The 14,269-nt window shown below is 44.6% G+C and overlaps 1 protein-coding gene across 4 annotated transcripts in view; it reads left to right on the forward strand.

The window, feature by feature from the left end:
• si:ch211-186j3.6 (neural-cadherin) overlaps positions 1-14,269 on the forward strand; it is a 210,820-nt gene that overhangs the window by 157,798 nt on the left and 38,753 nt on the right. For all 4 annotated transcript variants that reach the window (XM_010891396.3, XM_034295225.1, XM_020054417.2 and 1 more), the window contains 3 exons: positions 67-344; positions 5,849-6,063; positions 13,613-13,740. In XM_010891396.3, the coding sequence (XP_010889698.2) occupies positions 67-344; positions 5,849-6,063; positions 13,613-13,740 (621 nt within the window). The remainder of the gene's footprint in view (positions 1-66; positions 345-5,848; positions 6,064-13,612; positions 13,741-14,269) is intronic.

The following is a 14,269-nucleotide window of genomic DNA, read 5'->3' on the forward strand; positions in this document are numbered from 1 at the left end:
CTCATACGTCCTCCATCTTTCCCGCCATCCCTTTCTCTCTCTCTCTATCCTTCTCGCACCCCACAGCTTCAGTCGTTCCTGCAGGTGAACCTCAGCCAGGTGCACGTGGACGAATGCGCCGATGCTGACTGTGGCGGCAGTGGCGGCTGTTCCAACGTGTTGAGCGTCAGCGACACGCCCACCGTGGTGGACTCTGGGAGCATGGCGCTGGTGTCGGTGACAGTGGAGTCCGCCACAGTCTGCAGCTGCTCAGGGAGGGAGCACATCCACCAAAGCTGCTCCTCATATCCCAGGAACCCTTGCTTCAACGGCGGAGTCTGCGTGGACACTCAGAACGGCTACAGGTGAGGAAGACGGCGTACCAACCACGGGACAGGGACTTGTGTTTTGCGGTCGTGGCTGGGCTGAGGTGTGGATGAGGAACGAATGGGTGCTGGAAGTCTGTACTCTTAGCAGTCACCAGGTTGAGGCGCGAGAGGGGTGGGGGGTTGGAAGACTCAGATCTATAGGGAGTAGCCGTTGTTGCCTGAAGTCGATACGCTTCTGCACCAGATAGCTGGATGGGAATGTATGAGAATGTGTTATAAATGAGAATGCCACGTGCGAGCGAGCGCTGCGTGTCGACGAGGAATCAATAAGTAAACTAATGCTTCAAATCTGGCTGGAGTGATGAAACACTTTGAAAATGTTTGCCCAGAATCAGGCGAGAGCAGAGCCATTTCGCTCGCCAGCTCTGAAGGGAGAGGGAAAAAGCCCTGTCGAGCTCACGCTGACTGATAGATCAAGTGAGGTTTTCAGATGGATCCAAGCCTCGCTTTGTTGCTCTAATCACTTCACCTTGAATACTTTTCACAAATATGAGGTGCACAGCTTTTCTCCCTTTTTTTCCAATTATCCAGACCCAACACTATCGATTTTTCTTCACAGAATAACAATACCTTACCAGAGAAAAGAGGACTAACACTCCATTTTACAAGGGGCGAAGGGAGTAATTTGGTGAAGAGGTGGGCTCTTGTCATAGAGAGCCCAGCAGAGTAATTTGGTACGGGGTTGAGAGGGTGATGCCCGGGGGTTCGACTTCCAGAGAGCTTGGCAGAGGCCGTTTAAATAACCTCATTAGCCTGGGCCACGCCTGATTATGCTGCTTCATCTTTAATTGGACCGACTTGACCATGTCTACTGGTCTCTCACCTGCCCTCTCCCCCAAACATACACAAACTCTGGCCGTACTGGCCTTTGATGTCTCCCAGTCCCAGGCTCATCTCCCTGCTACAGTCCCGGAAATTGATGTGTAGAGGAGCTTTAGTGTTGTGCCGCCATATGTCTGGCTCCCCCTGTTCCTTGCTGCCCCTCACCTCCTTTACCTCACTCCCCGGGCAGCTCTCTGCTATCGGTTCCCTCCTGAACGAGTTCATAGCTACACGCTGAACGCCTGAGCAAGCTCCAACGCAAAGCTAAATGCTTCCGGGACCTTCTTGAAGAGGAAAGCTAAATGCCGCTGGTGATGGGGGGTGTTTGGGCTGGGGGTGGCGGCGGTGTTCTCTCATCAAGTGATCTTTGTGATTAAAAATGCAAAGAAATGAACACATCAAAAATACCAACCTGGCTGCCACACTGGAGGAGGTATTTAACAGGAATGATGCACTTTTTAATCCTGCATAATTCATAATACGCCTGTGTACATTTCTGTTGGGATCTTTTCAACTCGAAGGCGCACTTAAACAGGCAGAGCACCGATTCAGCCAGAGATTGAGACGTTTGTAACGTTTTTATGTAACTCTCAGAATTCCTGCAGAATTAAATGTTCTGCTGCTGTTACGCGTGAATACACCACAAAGGAGCGAACGTGTGTGTAGTTAAGTCTGACCACGTAGTTTACTCACCCCGGTGAGGCCGTTTCTCCTGTGGATTTCACTCAGGCAGACATATGCTCTTGCAGACGTCAACACAACCACAGATGATACTTGTGTAGGGACCGACAGACCTATATAGTTAGTCTCCTGATTGAGATAGATACAGGCGACCAAATTGGGAGAGAAAGTAATGCATGCACGCGCTCAAACATCATGCCGACGCACACGTCAAAATCCCTCGTTTGAACTCCACAGACGGGATGAATCGGAATTCACAGGCAATCTGCTGCTGCTGTTTTGGTGTTCATAAAGACTGTGCATATGGATGTTCCTGAAGAGAAAATAAACATGGCCGGACATCTTGCCCAACATTTGAACATATGTCCAAACACTCTTCCTGGACTTCCCCACCCCGCTTTCCTTTTGAAAGACGAAAGGAAAAAGAAAGTTGATTTTGTTCTCGGCTCTTTAATTAAAAGAAGAAAGTAAACCCAGGATTTGTGTCTAGTTGGATGTACAAAGCGTGTAATGTGCCTCGCCATTGGTCCGTACCAGAATGCTTTATGCAGCCAACCCAGAGTTAATCCTAGCTTTCTGTCTGTTGCAGACACATATTGGCTTTTTACAGTTGAGCTAACATTGCCAGCTTGGCCCAAACACAGGATAAAGTTGTTGATGTGTCAGAACGGAAAAGCCCTGCTGTTGACTATGAGTTGTCGTTGTAGAACTCACATTCTCCTGCTCGTATTATATCTAAATCGCCTGAGAACAGAAGACATGAAGTCAAGTATGAATGAACCTAGCGAACAATACAGTAACACTGCAGAGAAATTGCTGCAATTTTTCAGCTATAACGTTTTTTATTTTCCAAAGTTACAACTAGAGAATGTTTTTATGACCTGTGAATGGATGAGATACAGAGGCAGAGCACGGTAGCTGAGCAGAGCTGAGAGTCTGGCTTGGTTTATCGCTTGGCTTTGACCACACTGATGATGAGCTGAAAAGCTAGATGGAGCGACCCAGCACAGAGAGATTTTCGTTAAGATTTAAGAAACAACATGCAGATAATCGTGACACCAGGATTAATAGCGAAAATGGAGGGCAGGAAGATTACTCGTCCCTCTCAAACGCTAACAAATACATTCACATGCGTGCAAACAAAGAAACAGGAAATGAGCCCTAACCATTCCAATGAGCACAACTGCAGTAAGAGGATTGAGTTGATGCCTCATGGCTGAAATTATATTTCTCAGATGGGATATATTAGAGTGATTATTCCCTTAGACTGACTGAGTTGTTTCCAAATGGATATAGAGGTTACTTCTTCAGTCTATTGTTCCATTAATCTCTGTATCTTTTAAATATCCTCCTCATTGTCTCACGTGCTATCCATCTCCTGCTTTTGATGAAAGGAATCCCTCCTTGACGTGACTCTCTGTCACTGCAAGACGTGTACACGTCTTTGATGGTCTGATGGTGAGATAGCCTTGTTTCTTTCAAAATCAGCTTTGTAAGTCGAGTACGGACATGAGGGAATATATTGGCACCCTTGAACTTGACATGGGAGTGCAATGCTGCAAGATGTTCTGTCTTTCTTTCTTTCTTTTTTCCGGACTGATTGAATGTCTGTTTTTACTTTGTAGGCCCCTCCAGCTTACCACAGGTTAGGCAAGTGATCACACAGGAAAGGGGAGTCAATGCCTCCAACCACATTTATTTGAATTTTGAATAATTTTGTCAAGGCTTTTTTAAATGTATTTTTACTTTCAAGTGAAATCTTTTTTATTATGTTCCTCCTTGGACCCCTCTGCAGCTGTAAATCAAACAAATGTGAATCAAACAAGAGTCTCCAAATATTTGCTCACATTTTTACGTACACATCCTATTATCCAATGTGGAGCTGGTTAAGGGTCTCGCTTGAGACTAACCAGATCCAGACATCACTGGTCTCAAGTCCACACTCCTCTGCAGTGAGATGGCCTAATAATGTCACTAGAGGATCCGGTTTAGGAAACATAATCCCAGAAGAGCCTTCATCATTACCAGAGCCTCCAAGAAACAAACATCCTGTAATTTACCTGTGGGTCGGGCTGACATGTTATTGGAAACACTGCTAGGTCTTATCTGAATGTAAAGCATTTTTTCAATACACCTTAATCTACTCTTTCTGTCTCTCTCCACCTTCTTTCCCTGTCTTCTCTGTCCTCCCCCCAATACACAGAGTGTATAGCTTTGATTACCACGCCTGGTTATTAGAAGGAGCATGTTATTGTGTTAGCGCGCCACGCCGTCCTGTTTCACTCCTCGCGCATTTGCATGTCTGTCGGCTGCCAGGAAGGCCTGTCACGCGGTATCTCCTTTTCAATCTGGGATCCGAGTGCAGACTGGGAAATGGGAAAGACTCAATGCGCGAGTGTTGCAGTCAGGCAGGCAGCAGCTCATGTCTCTATCTCGGCAGCACACAAATGAGAGAGGAACTGAAATGAAGGGAGCACGGCGGCCTGGAAGACTATTATTAGACTACTGTGAACCGGGGCAACGGAGAAAGAGCCGGCTGAGAAAATAACTGTTCTTCTGACTAAACTAACTAGGGAAAGACACTTGATTGATGCCGCAGGAGTGTGTGTGGGTGTCTGTGTGTCTCTGTGTGTGTGTGTGTGTGTGTGTGTGCCGGCTATATTGGCTGTCTCTGCAAAAGATGACAGTAGGGTAGAGTGCGACAGGAAGAATGAAAGAACAGAGGATGAGAGAGGAACATGGGGGAGGAGTGCAGCAGGACTCTGTTGATACCTCTGACGGTGAAAGGATGTGGTTAATAGTGATGGATTCTCCCTGTGGTATGGTGGATAATGAGAACATCTGCATGGGATGCGGAGGGATACGGCTAGAGGCCAAAACAATAGTCGGGGAGGAACACTGACAGAAAAAGAGAGTGCATGCAAGTGTTCCCCCGACTGTGAGGAACCACTGGGGGCTAATATAGGCCACTGTATAGGCTGCTAAAGCCTTGGGATACAACTCACAATCTTTGGTAATATGGCTTCAGTTAATTTATGTGTTATTTAACCATGCTACTCAATTGATTACTAATTTTGGTTTTAAAGGGGTGAGCACAGGAGAGCACACAGGACCATATAAATAATGTAAGAACAGGAATACAAATAAACAACATGCTGGGGAAATGGAACAGTGGTGAATCTCCAGCATACAGAGCAAGACATAGAGATAAATTTGGAGCTCAGCAGGTGCATTGAACAGATAGCAGCTTGGAGGGAGGTGTGATGAAAGAGTCAAGTTTATTATAATGCGACTGAATGAAACTAGAGGGAAAGTGTGTGTGTGTATGTGTGTAATCCAGTTTTACTTGCACATGTGGAAAGTAAAACCTGAAGAATAGGTAACCAACATACAGCTCCGGAAAAAATTAAGAGACCACTGCTCCTTTTTATTTCCATTCTAAAAAAATTGTTTTGAGTGAGGAACAGAAATGTTCAATTTGCAGTGATCTCTTGAATTTAACCATTCTGTTCCCCACTCAAAACCTTTCATTTTCAACTTTTTTGCAAAGGAAAGAAAAAGGTGCAGTGGTCCCTTAATTTTTTTCAGAGCTGTATTTTCAGTAACCATTAAGGAAAATTTGATTTTTGGCTCAAGGGTTAGGTTAAGGAAGAAACATATTATGGATACTATTAGAATTAGAGTTATTTTTAAGGTTAGGGATCGTGGGTTAGGGTTAGGCATTAGGGCTAGGATACGTTTATTCATGAATGTTATATTATTGAGATTAGGGTTAGGGTTAAGGTTAGAGTTAGAGATAGGAAAACATGGATATCAGGGTCAAGGTTTGATCTCAGGTCCCCACGAGGATAGAAAGACAAATATATGCGTGTCTTTATGTACTTCGTGTGTGTGTGTGTGAGAGAAGGGGAGAGGTCATGAATGGCCCTTGCTTGACAATATTTGTCGGTGATTTTCCCCTCCCTCGTTCTCCCTAGATGCCAGTGCTCTACGCAGTTCGAGGGGCCGGAGTGCCAACAGACCAAGCACAGTTTCCACGGCAACGGCTATGCCTGGTTTCCTCCCATAAGGCCTTGCTTCGAGAGCCACGTTTCCCTGGAGTTCATCACGGAGGTTGCAGATGGTCTGCTGCTATACAGCGGGCCTCTGGCACAGCTCCAACCATGGGAACCTGAAGACTTCATGGCTATAGGTACGTATTGTACATTTTACTGTAAAGAAAACACTGGCTCAGCCGCCAACAGCATCACCCCATTGATTGATTGACACGCGAATGTTCAGCGGAGCCTTTGAAGGGTAGATTGTTTCCGTTTGTCGTCTGTTTGCCACGCGAGATCGTTTCGGGAGAAACTGCCTGCGTAGTCTTAGTTGCTGTATGTAGGCACGTTGCCCGCTTGCAAAGTGCTGTCCACTCTCATTTTGGGGGCGGCAGGCAACCTGGCAGTTAGAGCACCTGACAACTTAAGGAAAGAGACAGGTGAGGCAGACAAGAGGTGTGTGGGGCATGGGAGGGTCTGTGTTAGTGTGATCTGGGGTTATTATGTTTGCAGAAGGTGTGATTTTAGTGTATTTTTTATAAATATTATAAATAATACATATATTCACAACTCTGTGTAGATTTATGGGTTAATTATAAAAGTTTCTTTATCGAGACTTTATAGTTGTTTGTGTTACAGTTTGCTGCGTCAACACATTAGTTTGGGGGTGTAGGGTTTTGTTCGAAGTGGGGTCAGCATACAGTAAGCTCCTGAGGCCCTTAATGACTGTATGCTCAGTGGTAAAGACTGATCTCTGGTGTGTGTGTGTGTGTGTGTGCGTGAAGGTGTGTGTGTGTGTGTGTGTGCATGTGCAAATACATTGTGAGTGTAAGTGTAATAGAATCAGGTCTTTAGGGGTTAATGAGGGGCCTCATTATGAAAGTAAAGGCTTATTTGTCATTCATTCCAGAATGTAATTACACCAGGGTGTACATATTTACAGCTTTAATGAACTCGTTGAGCTATATGGACGTGCTCTGCATGCGGTACATTTAAGTTGAGTTCTGAAGTAAACAACACAATGTATTTGTGCGAATTTCAGCCTTATGTGTGCTTTTGAGTACTGACACTCGATTTGATACCCCAACCCTGTTGTGTGTATGTAATAATAAGAAGGAGAGGGAGTTTGTGTGTGCTTGTGTGTTTGTGTGTGTGTGCTTGTTAGTTGTTAAGGTGACATTAAGTTTAGATGTACAAGTTAGGAAATTATGGTTATTATAGATGCTACTGAGTTCTACATGGTTCTACTGATTTGAGGAGGTGAGTTAATACCAGTGTCATTCTCCGGGCCTACAGTCTAGTCTAGGTGAAGACCTCCATGTATGGGAGATGTGGAGCAACACTGGCCAGGGAAAAGCAAAACAAACAGAGAAAGTGAGAGCCACATAAGCTTCATTTTCTCGTTCCAGCTCTCTGCCAAAGTGCACAGCGATTGTGATGGAGGAAGGGAGTGGATCGACAGATAGGGGAAAAACATGCCAAGCATATGTGCTGAGGTAGAGACAGAGTGGGGGGGGGGGGTTGAGCTGGGCCCAGTCAGGGAGAGTTTGAGAACGGGAAGGGAATCCACATTGAGAGACTGGAGTGGGTGGGTGAGATATTTGTTGGGTGGGGGGACTGTTGAAGAAGATGTGATGAAAAAAACGGCACTTTGCCGGCGGATGGCAGGAAAGCAGAGAGGAGAGCAAGCAGAGATCTCTGAGAAAACATTTGAAGGGAGAAAGGGACAGTAGTTCAGGCCAGTTTCTCTATTTTACTCTTCAAACCCACAGGTTGGCTGTGCTAAACCTTATTATATCTTGCCGTTTAGCGGTGTGACCTATTAAACCTATTTACCGACACCACTTCACGCTGGCTCTCCTTATTAAAAATGTTGGGAGGCTGGCTGGCTGCCTCCCGCAGCTCTGCCCACTGACTCAGCGCTCTCCGCTATGCCGTGATGTTTATACCACCCATGGGTCTTTGTACCCGGGAATCACCACCACTAATGTGCCGTAGCACAGACCCACTTTGGAACAAGCATCACCGTTCTACCCCAGGGAACCTGGGATTAAGTAGTAGAACACAGAGCTAGTATGGTAAGTAGTAAGCATTTAGAGGTACCCTATTCTCTTTATAGCACTTCAGACCAGGGACTATTCCATCTGTAACCAGTGGCCCGTGGGCCAAATCTGGTGTGCAGGTGATTATTTTTGGGGGTGGGGGGGTGCGTGAAAAAGGTTTTTGGTTAAAAATAAACACATATAATGCCTTGATAGCTATTGGGTTAAAGTGACAATTTCTCGATTTGATTTTATGGTATTTTATTAAATTGGTTGATATATTTAGAAATAACAGAACTAGACAGATTAATATTATGTATGATAAAACAGTCTTAGTCTTGCTCACATATTATTTTACATAAAATAACACCAACTCAACTTTATTTCACAGATGAGATGATACACCAGTTCCTTTTATTCTCATTTAACCTCCCACCTGCCATCACTCTGGTACGTGGTTATCTTTGTCTCAAGGGTCCTCAATACTTTCTTCCAGAACTCTGCAGACAATTTTAGGTAGTTGGTTGGCCAATCCAGTTTTTGAAGCTAACTAGCACCATCCAGTCCAGCCCCTATAGTTCAACTTATGTCTTCTGCAGATAGTAATGGCTGACATATTCTGGCTTACCTCTTGCAGAGTTTGTGATCTCTCAGGCATTTTTTTTACATTCTTCGGTTGTCCACTGTAGAGATCTTAATTGCTCTAATATATCATTTTCCATTGCTAAACCCTCTAGTGCTTTCTATTTTTCTTCTTAAAGTACATAAAAAGTTAACTTTGGCATTCCTAATGTTTCGGCTATGTCTCGATTTATTCTGATTAATCTGCCTCCTGATGGCCAGACTGACTTGCAATAAAATGTATTTGGACCTCTTTCGATCAGACAACAGCAACAAACTCCAAACGCAAACGCAAACCCTAAATTCAAGACTAGACAGGGCTCAAATGTAATTGGACAAATTAACACAATCATAAATACAATTCATTTTATTATGGTTTTTAATACTTTGTCGAGAATCCTTTGCAGGCAATGACTGCTTGAAGTCTGGAACGCATGGACATCACCAAACGTTGGGTTTCCTCCTTTGTGATGCTTTGCCAGGCCTTTACTGCATCTGTCTTCAGTTGTTGTTTGATCGTGGGTCATTCTGCCTAAAGTTTTGTCTTCAGCAAGTGAAATGCATGTTCGATCAGGTTGAGATCATGTGACTGACTCAGCCATTACAGAAAATTCCACTTCTTTGCCTTAAAAAACTCTGGTTGCTTTTGCCGTATGTATTGGGTAATTTTTCATCTGTAAAGTGAAGTTCCATCCAATGAACTTCGCTGAATCTGAGCAGACAATATATCCCTATACACTTCAGAATTAATCTGACTGCTTCTGTCTTCTGTCACATCATCAGTAAACACTAGTGACCCAGTGCCACTGAAAGCCATGCATACCCATGTCATCACACGGCCTGCGCCATGTTTTACAGATTATGTGGTATGCTTTGTATTCCAAAGAATGCTGTTCCAGAACTGGGCTGGCTTTTTTAGATGTTTTTTGACAAGTTCTGATCTGGCCTTTCTATTCTTGAGGCTTATGAATGGCTTGAACCTTGTGGTGAACCCTCTAAATCTGCTCTTATGAAGTATTGTCTTTATGGTAGATTTGGATAATAATATGCTGGAGAGTGTTTTTCACTTAGCTGGATGTGGTGAAGGGGTTTTTCTTTACCATGGAAAGGATCATATGATCATCCATCACTGTTGTCTTCCATGGACATCCAGGCTTTTTGTGTTGCAGACCTCACCAGTACATTTCTTTTTTCTCAGAATGTACCAAACAGTTTTTTGCAGACTAAAGATGGACTGTTCCACTTGGTTAGACCGCTTGTTGTGGGTTCACAGCAACAGCTTCCAAATGCAAAGGCCATACCTGGAATTAACTCCAGACCTTTTACCTGCTTAATTGGGGAAGAAATAATGAAGGAATAGCCCACACCTGTCCATGAAACAGCTTTGAATCAATTGTCCTTTTGGTCCCTTGAAAAAGAGGTGGCTACATTTTAAAGAACTGTAATTCCTAAACCCTTCCTCCAATTTGAATGTGAATACCCTCAAATTAAAGCTGAGAGACTACACATATTCATTATTTAACTTGAATACATTTTGGTAAACAGCCAAAATGACAAAACTTGCATCAGTGTCCAATTATTTCTGGACCTAACTGTAGCTGTGAAATCAATTATCCACATACGTTTGGCACCCTAAAACTGGGAGACCATGTTTTGAAACACACTGTACTTTTATAGTTAATTCAATAGGGATAGAAACACCCTCAAGTCGGCTTTGCAACACCACAGTCATTGCATCCTTTCAAAGAGAAAATGTTGGAACACATAGTCCTGTGGCCGAATCTAAATGACTTTGACCGCAAAACATCAGAATCAGTTAGACCATTAGGGATTCAGATGGTGTATCTGTTACTGCCCAGCACTGGCGTCTGTGATATGTGAGACTGGAGGTCTAAGGTGATTTGTACTGGGCAGGACAGGGATCTGGATGTTACCCTGCCAAGCAGCATGATGTCTTTAGTTCCGCTTGTTAACTTTTCTGTGACTCGTAGCCTTTGGTCTGAAATGATGTGCTGATACATCGCCGACTACAACCATGTGTAGATAGGCTTCATTGTGAAAGCATTGTACAGGGTTATGGTTGGTGATGGTTTACAGGGGATATTGTACCTTTTCATTGACTCTTGATCTGTCCTCACCTGTGAAATGTAATCCGACAGCAATCTATTCTATTCTTTTTGGGTGCCGTCTCCTGCCTTTGACCTTCAACCTCTATGTCTATTAATCTGTCTGATTTGCAGTAACATGATCATCTCCACTGAGATCACAGTTAAATGAGTCTCATCAATGTAAGCTCTCCCTTCTCAAGGGTACGAGCCAGGGGGCCAAGCTTGTCCAATCAATAGACAAATTAACCGGACAAATTAAATTTGGTGATTACAGACTCATGCAGAATGGAAAACAGGCTCTCAGGGCTCGGCTGGGGATCTGGTTTACACCTCATTGCCAAGAGCAGCCTCCAGCTCTAAGGACTAAAGAGAAAAAAACGGAATCACTCACAGCCTTATTCTGACCCAGGGGCAGCCTATTTGTCGTGCTTTTATATTTGTAAATCACATTTTCTTAATAAATACAACCCAAAAGCTAGGTGCTAATTCATTTAAAAACATTTTTGAGTAATGTTATGGAAATTGAAATATTCCATAGTCATGTATCGATTTATTATATGGGAAGGTTATTGCATTTTTGGACCATATAAAATAGAATCACATTACCCTGCTGAATTTAAACATCTGTTTTCTTTGTATTTTACTTTTTTCTTACATTTTCTTTATCCAGTGCTAGCGTTGGTGGTCTTCGAAAGGACTGAGAAATAGGATCACACAGGCACGTGCATGCAGACGCAGCATCTGGCACATGAAAGTGTAAGAGATAGTGTTACACCGCAAGTGTGACCTGCACATTACAGTCAATTTGCAGAAACCTGTTTCATCAGTCAAACCTCCCAGCCTTTTAGAGATGTGCCTGTTTCAAATATCCCTTTAAGTTGCTGAATTTGGGTCTAGTTTCCTGGGGGTTGTTTTCTGGCAGTTGGTTCATATTACAGGCACCAAAGTCACAGACTGGGCTGCTGATTTGGATATATACTGAGTGATTTGTAATGCTGTTTATACAGTCCATATGCTACCTGCTCCACTCATATTCCCCTCAGGCCTTTGGAAAATAGGCCATTTTTCATATTTAAGCAGAAGGGCCCCCCGGTGTCCTCCTCACCATGGCGCTCGGCATGGAGGATTAATCTGCACTGATGCCGAGGAGAAGGCCGAGATGAATTAGGGATGAGGAGGGGAGATTAGCCATGACCACACCAAGTCTGCCGACCAGAGTTAAAAGCAAAGGCTTGTAGTAACATAAGCACACCCGCGTGTTCTCTCCCTGTCCAAGAACATTTGAAATGGCACACCATGAAGCCAATTTGGCGTGGCTGCCCGGGCCCTGCCCAACCGGCCCGGGCCTAGCCACCGCCTTCGAAGTCCCTCCTAGCAAGTGCTCGGCGTTCCCTCTCCTCCCCATCCCTGGCTCTTTTCATCACAACCTCCACCATACAATTCTGTCAACCCCGCTGTCCGTCCCCTTTTCATCGGAAATGTCACGTCAACCCCGACACGAAAGATCGGGACCCGCGTCGGGCCGAGACAGACCGCGGGACAGTCTCAGTCTCCACGGGCCTTTCAAATGAAAAGGGCTTTTCAGTCAGACTTAGGCTGGGCTCTGCAGCCTCTGTGACTCACTGGTAAGTTATCTCTGCCTCAGCACAGGTCGCCCACTGGGAATCAATCCACTGGAAGAGCAACACAGAGAGACAAGTGGGGAGATAGAAAGACAGAGAGAAAGAGAGAGAAAGGGAGAAAGAAAGAAAAGGACTGACATGGAAAGAGAGAAAATAAGGATAGAAAAGAGAGAGTGAGAGAAAGAGGGAGAGAGAGATAGAGAATGAGGGTGGGAAGAAGAATAAAGGAGAAATGCCTGACAAGCCAGATATAGTGAATGTCATGGAGAGAGAAGGGGAAAGCTTCTAAAGATATCTGGAAGAGGGGAAACAACCCTTACTGTTGACAACAGAGACTTTGTGAGCCTGGGAAATTGAGCAGTGTGCAGGTTATATTTACAGCTCTGTTCTCCCCTGTTTCTGAACTCTTAACTGTGGACATCATGTTGATTTATGGAGGAAAAGTGGTGGGTTGGCATGTTGTTTACCCACAATCCTTTGCAAACAGTATAAAGCACACCCAGTGTTAACTGGTTCATTAATTTTTAATTTCCCATTTGACTAAATCAGAAAATAGAATAACTTTCTCGTATGTTTATTGTCTTATGTTAGGGGGCAAAATAATTGCACAGTAGCAGGCTCTGCTGTAATCCTTATCGTGGATTGAGCCTGATGATTTCTGAGTGTTAGTTATATTTAACTGGTTTAGGATTAGCTCTGCACCTTTTAATGTTGTTGTTATTCATTTTCTAAGACTAGCGCAGGTTATTAGCTTGCATTTTATTGTAAGTAGGTAATCTTTCTGAACACAGCTGAAAGAATTAAGGTGGTGCTTTGATCTTACAATAGCCTAGGGCTGGTGAACAGTCTTTGTTCTTACACAACTCATTATCATATGCTCTACAAGTTCAACACGGATTGTGGTCAGTTGGTTTCGATCGGCTGATTTGAGCACCACCCCACACTCGAACCAGCGATCCTCTGAACGCAACGACCGCTGTCACCCACCAAGCATCATTGCCGCGGCTTTTAGCGACTACATCAAGGTCTCCGAGCAAGTGACGTAACCGATTGAAATGCTACCAGCAGCGTCCGCTAACCACCGAGCCATTTCACACCCGTTGCACTCGGCACGTGCGCAAATTACTGAACGGCTCCGGAAGTGATGGGTGGGGTTGGGTCCAGAAGTCCGAGTAGGGGTCATAAAGTGTCAAGAGACACGATGGGTGTTGCGTGGCTGCTGGGAGACCCTGGAGATGTGACCGGCACGTGTGACCTGCATGTTCATGTCAGTGTCCCCCCCACCCCCCTCTCTCCCCCATCTCTCCTCAGAGCTGATCGATGGCACTCCCACCCTCACGATAAACCACGGTTCGGGCACACTGGTCCTTCAGTTGCCAGGCAACGTGAACGTGGCAGACAGAAGGTGGCACCGTCTGGACGTGAGGAGCAACAGTAAGGTGTGTGGGAGTCTTAGGGATGAGCAGGTGCCGAGCTTCAACTGGACCTGCGGACCTCAGCCCCCCCGGTCCCCGGTCCCCCCATACACACACCAGTCTAGGCTTATATAAAGGCACGCTATCAAGTCGCATTGAGAATGACAATACCTTCATGCAAAAAGGCATGCGCGAGAGCGCTACATTCTTCGCTCGTTGTGTCTTATACAAAACGCACACTATCAAATCCCACTGAGAGTGAGAACGGCTTCGTGTGAACAGGTGGTTTCTCTCTGCTAGACTACTCACTCATCGAGAAGGAGAAATTTCAGAGTGTTTGTTATTCAGGGCACACGTAACGTGTACCTACTGAATATATTACTGTGTATGGCCACTGCAGCTTCATGACAAGAGCTAACAACAGCTTTGTTAATCTCCCAGGTCTGCAAAACAGCCTCGGGGTCATTCACAAAATGTGTAATTTATTATATATACAATGGCATATAAAGTCAACTACAATGGTATTTGTATGCTGTTTGCAAACTCTAAAAGA

The sequence above is a fragment of the Esox lucius genome, chromosome 2 (genome assembly GCF_011004845.1).
Source record: "Esox lucius isolate fEsoLuc1 chromosome 2, fEsoLuc1.pri, whole genome shotgun sequence".
Lineage (NCBI taxonomy): Eukaryota > Metazoa > Chordata > Actinopteri > Esociformes > Esocidae > Esox > Esox lucius.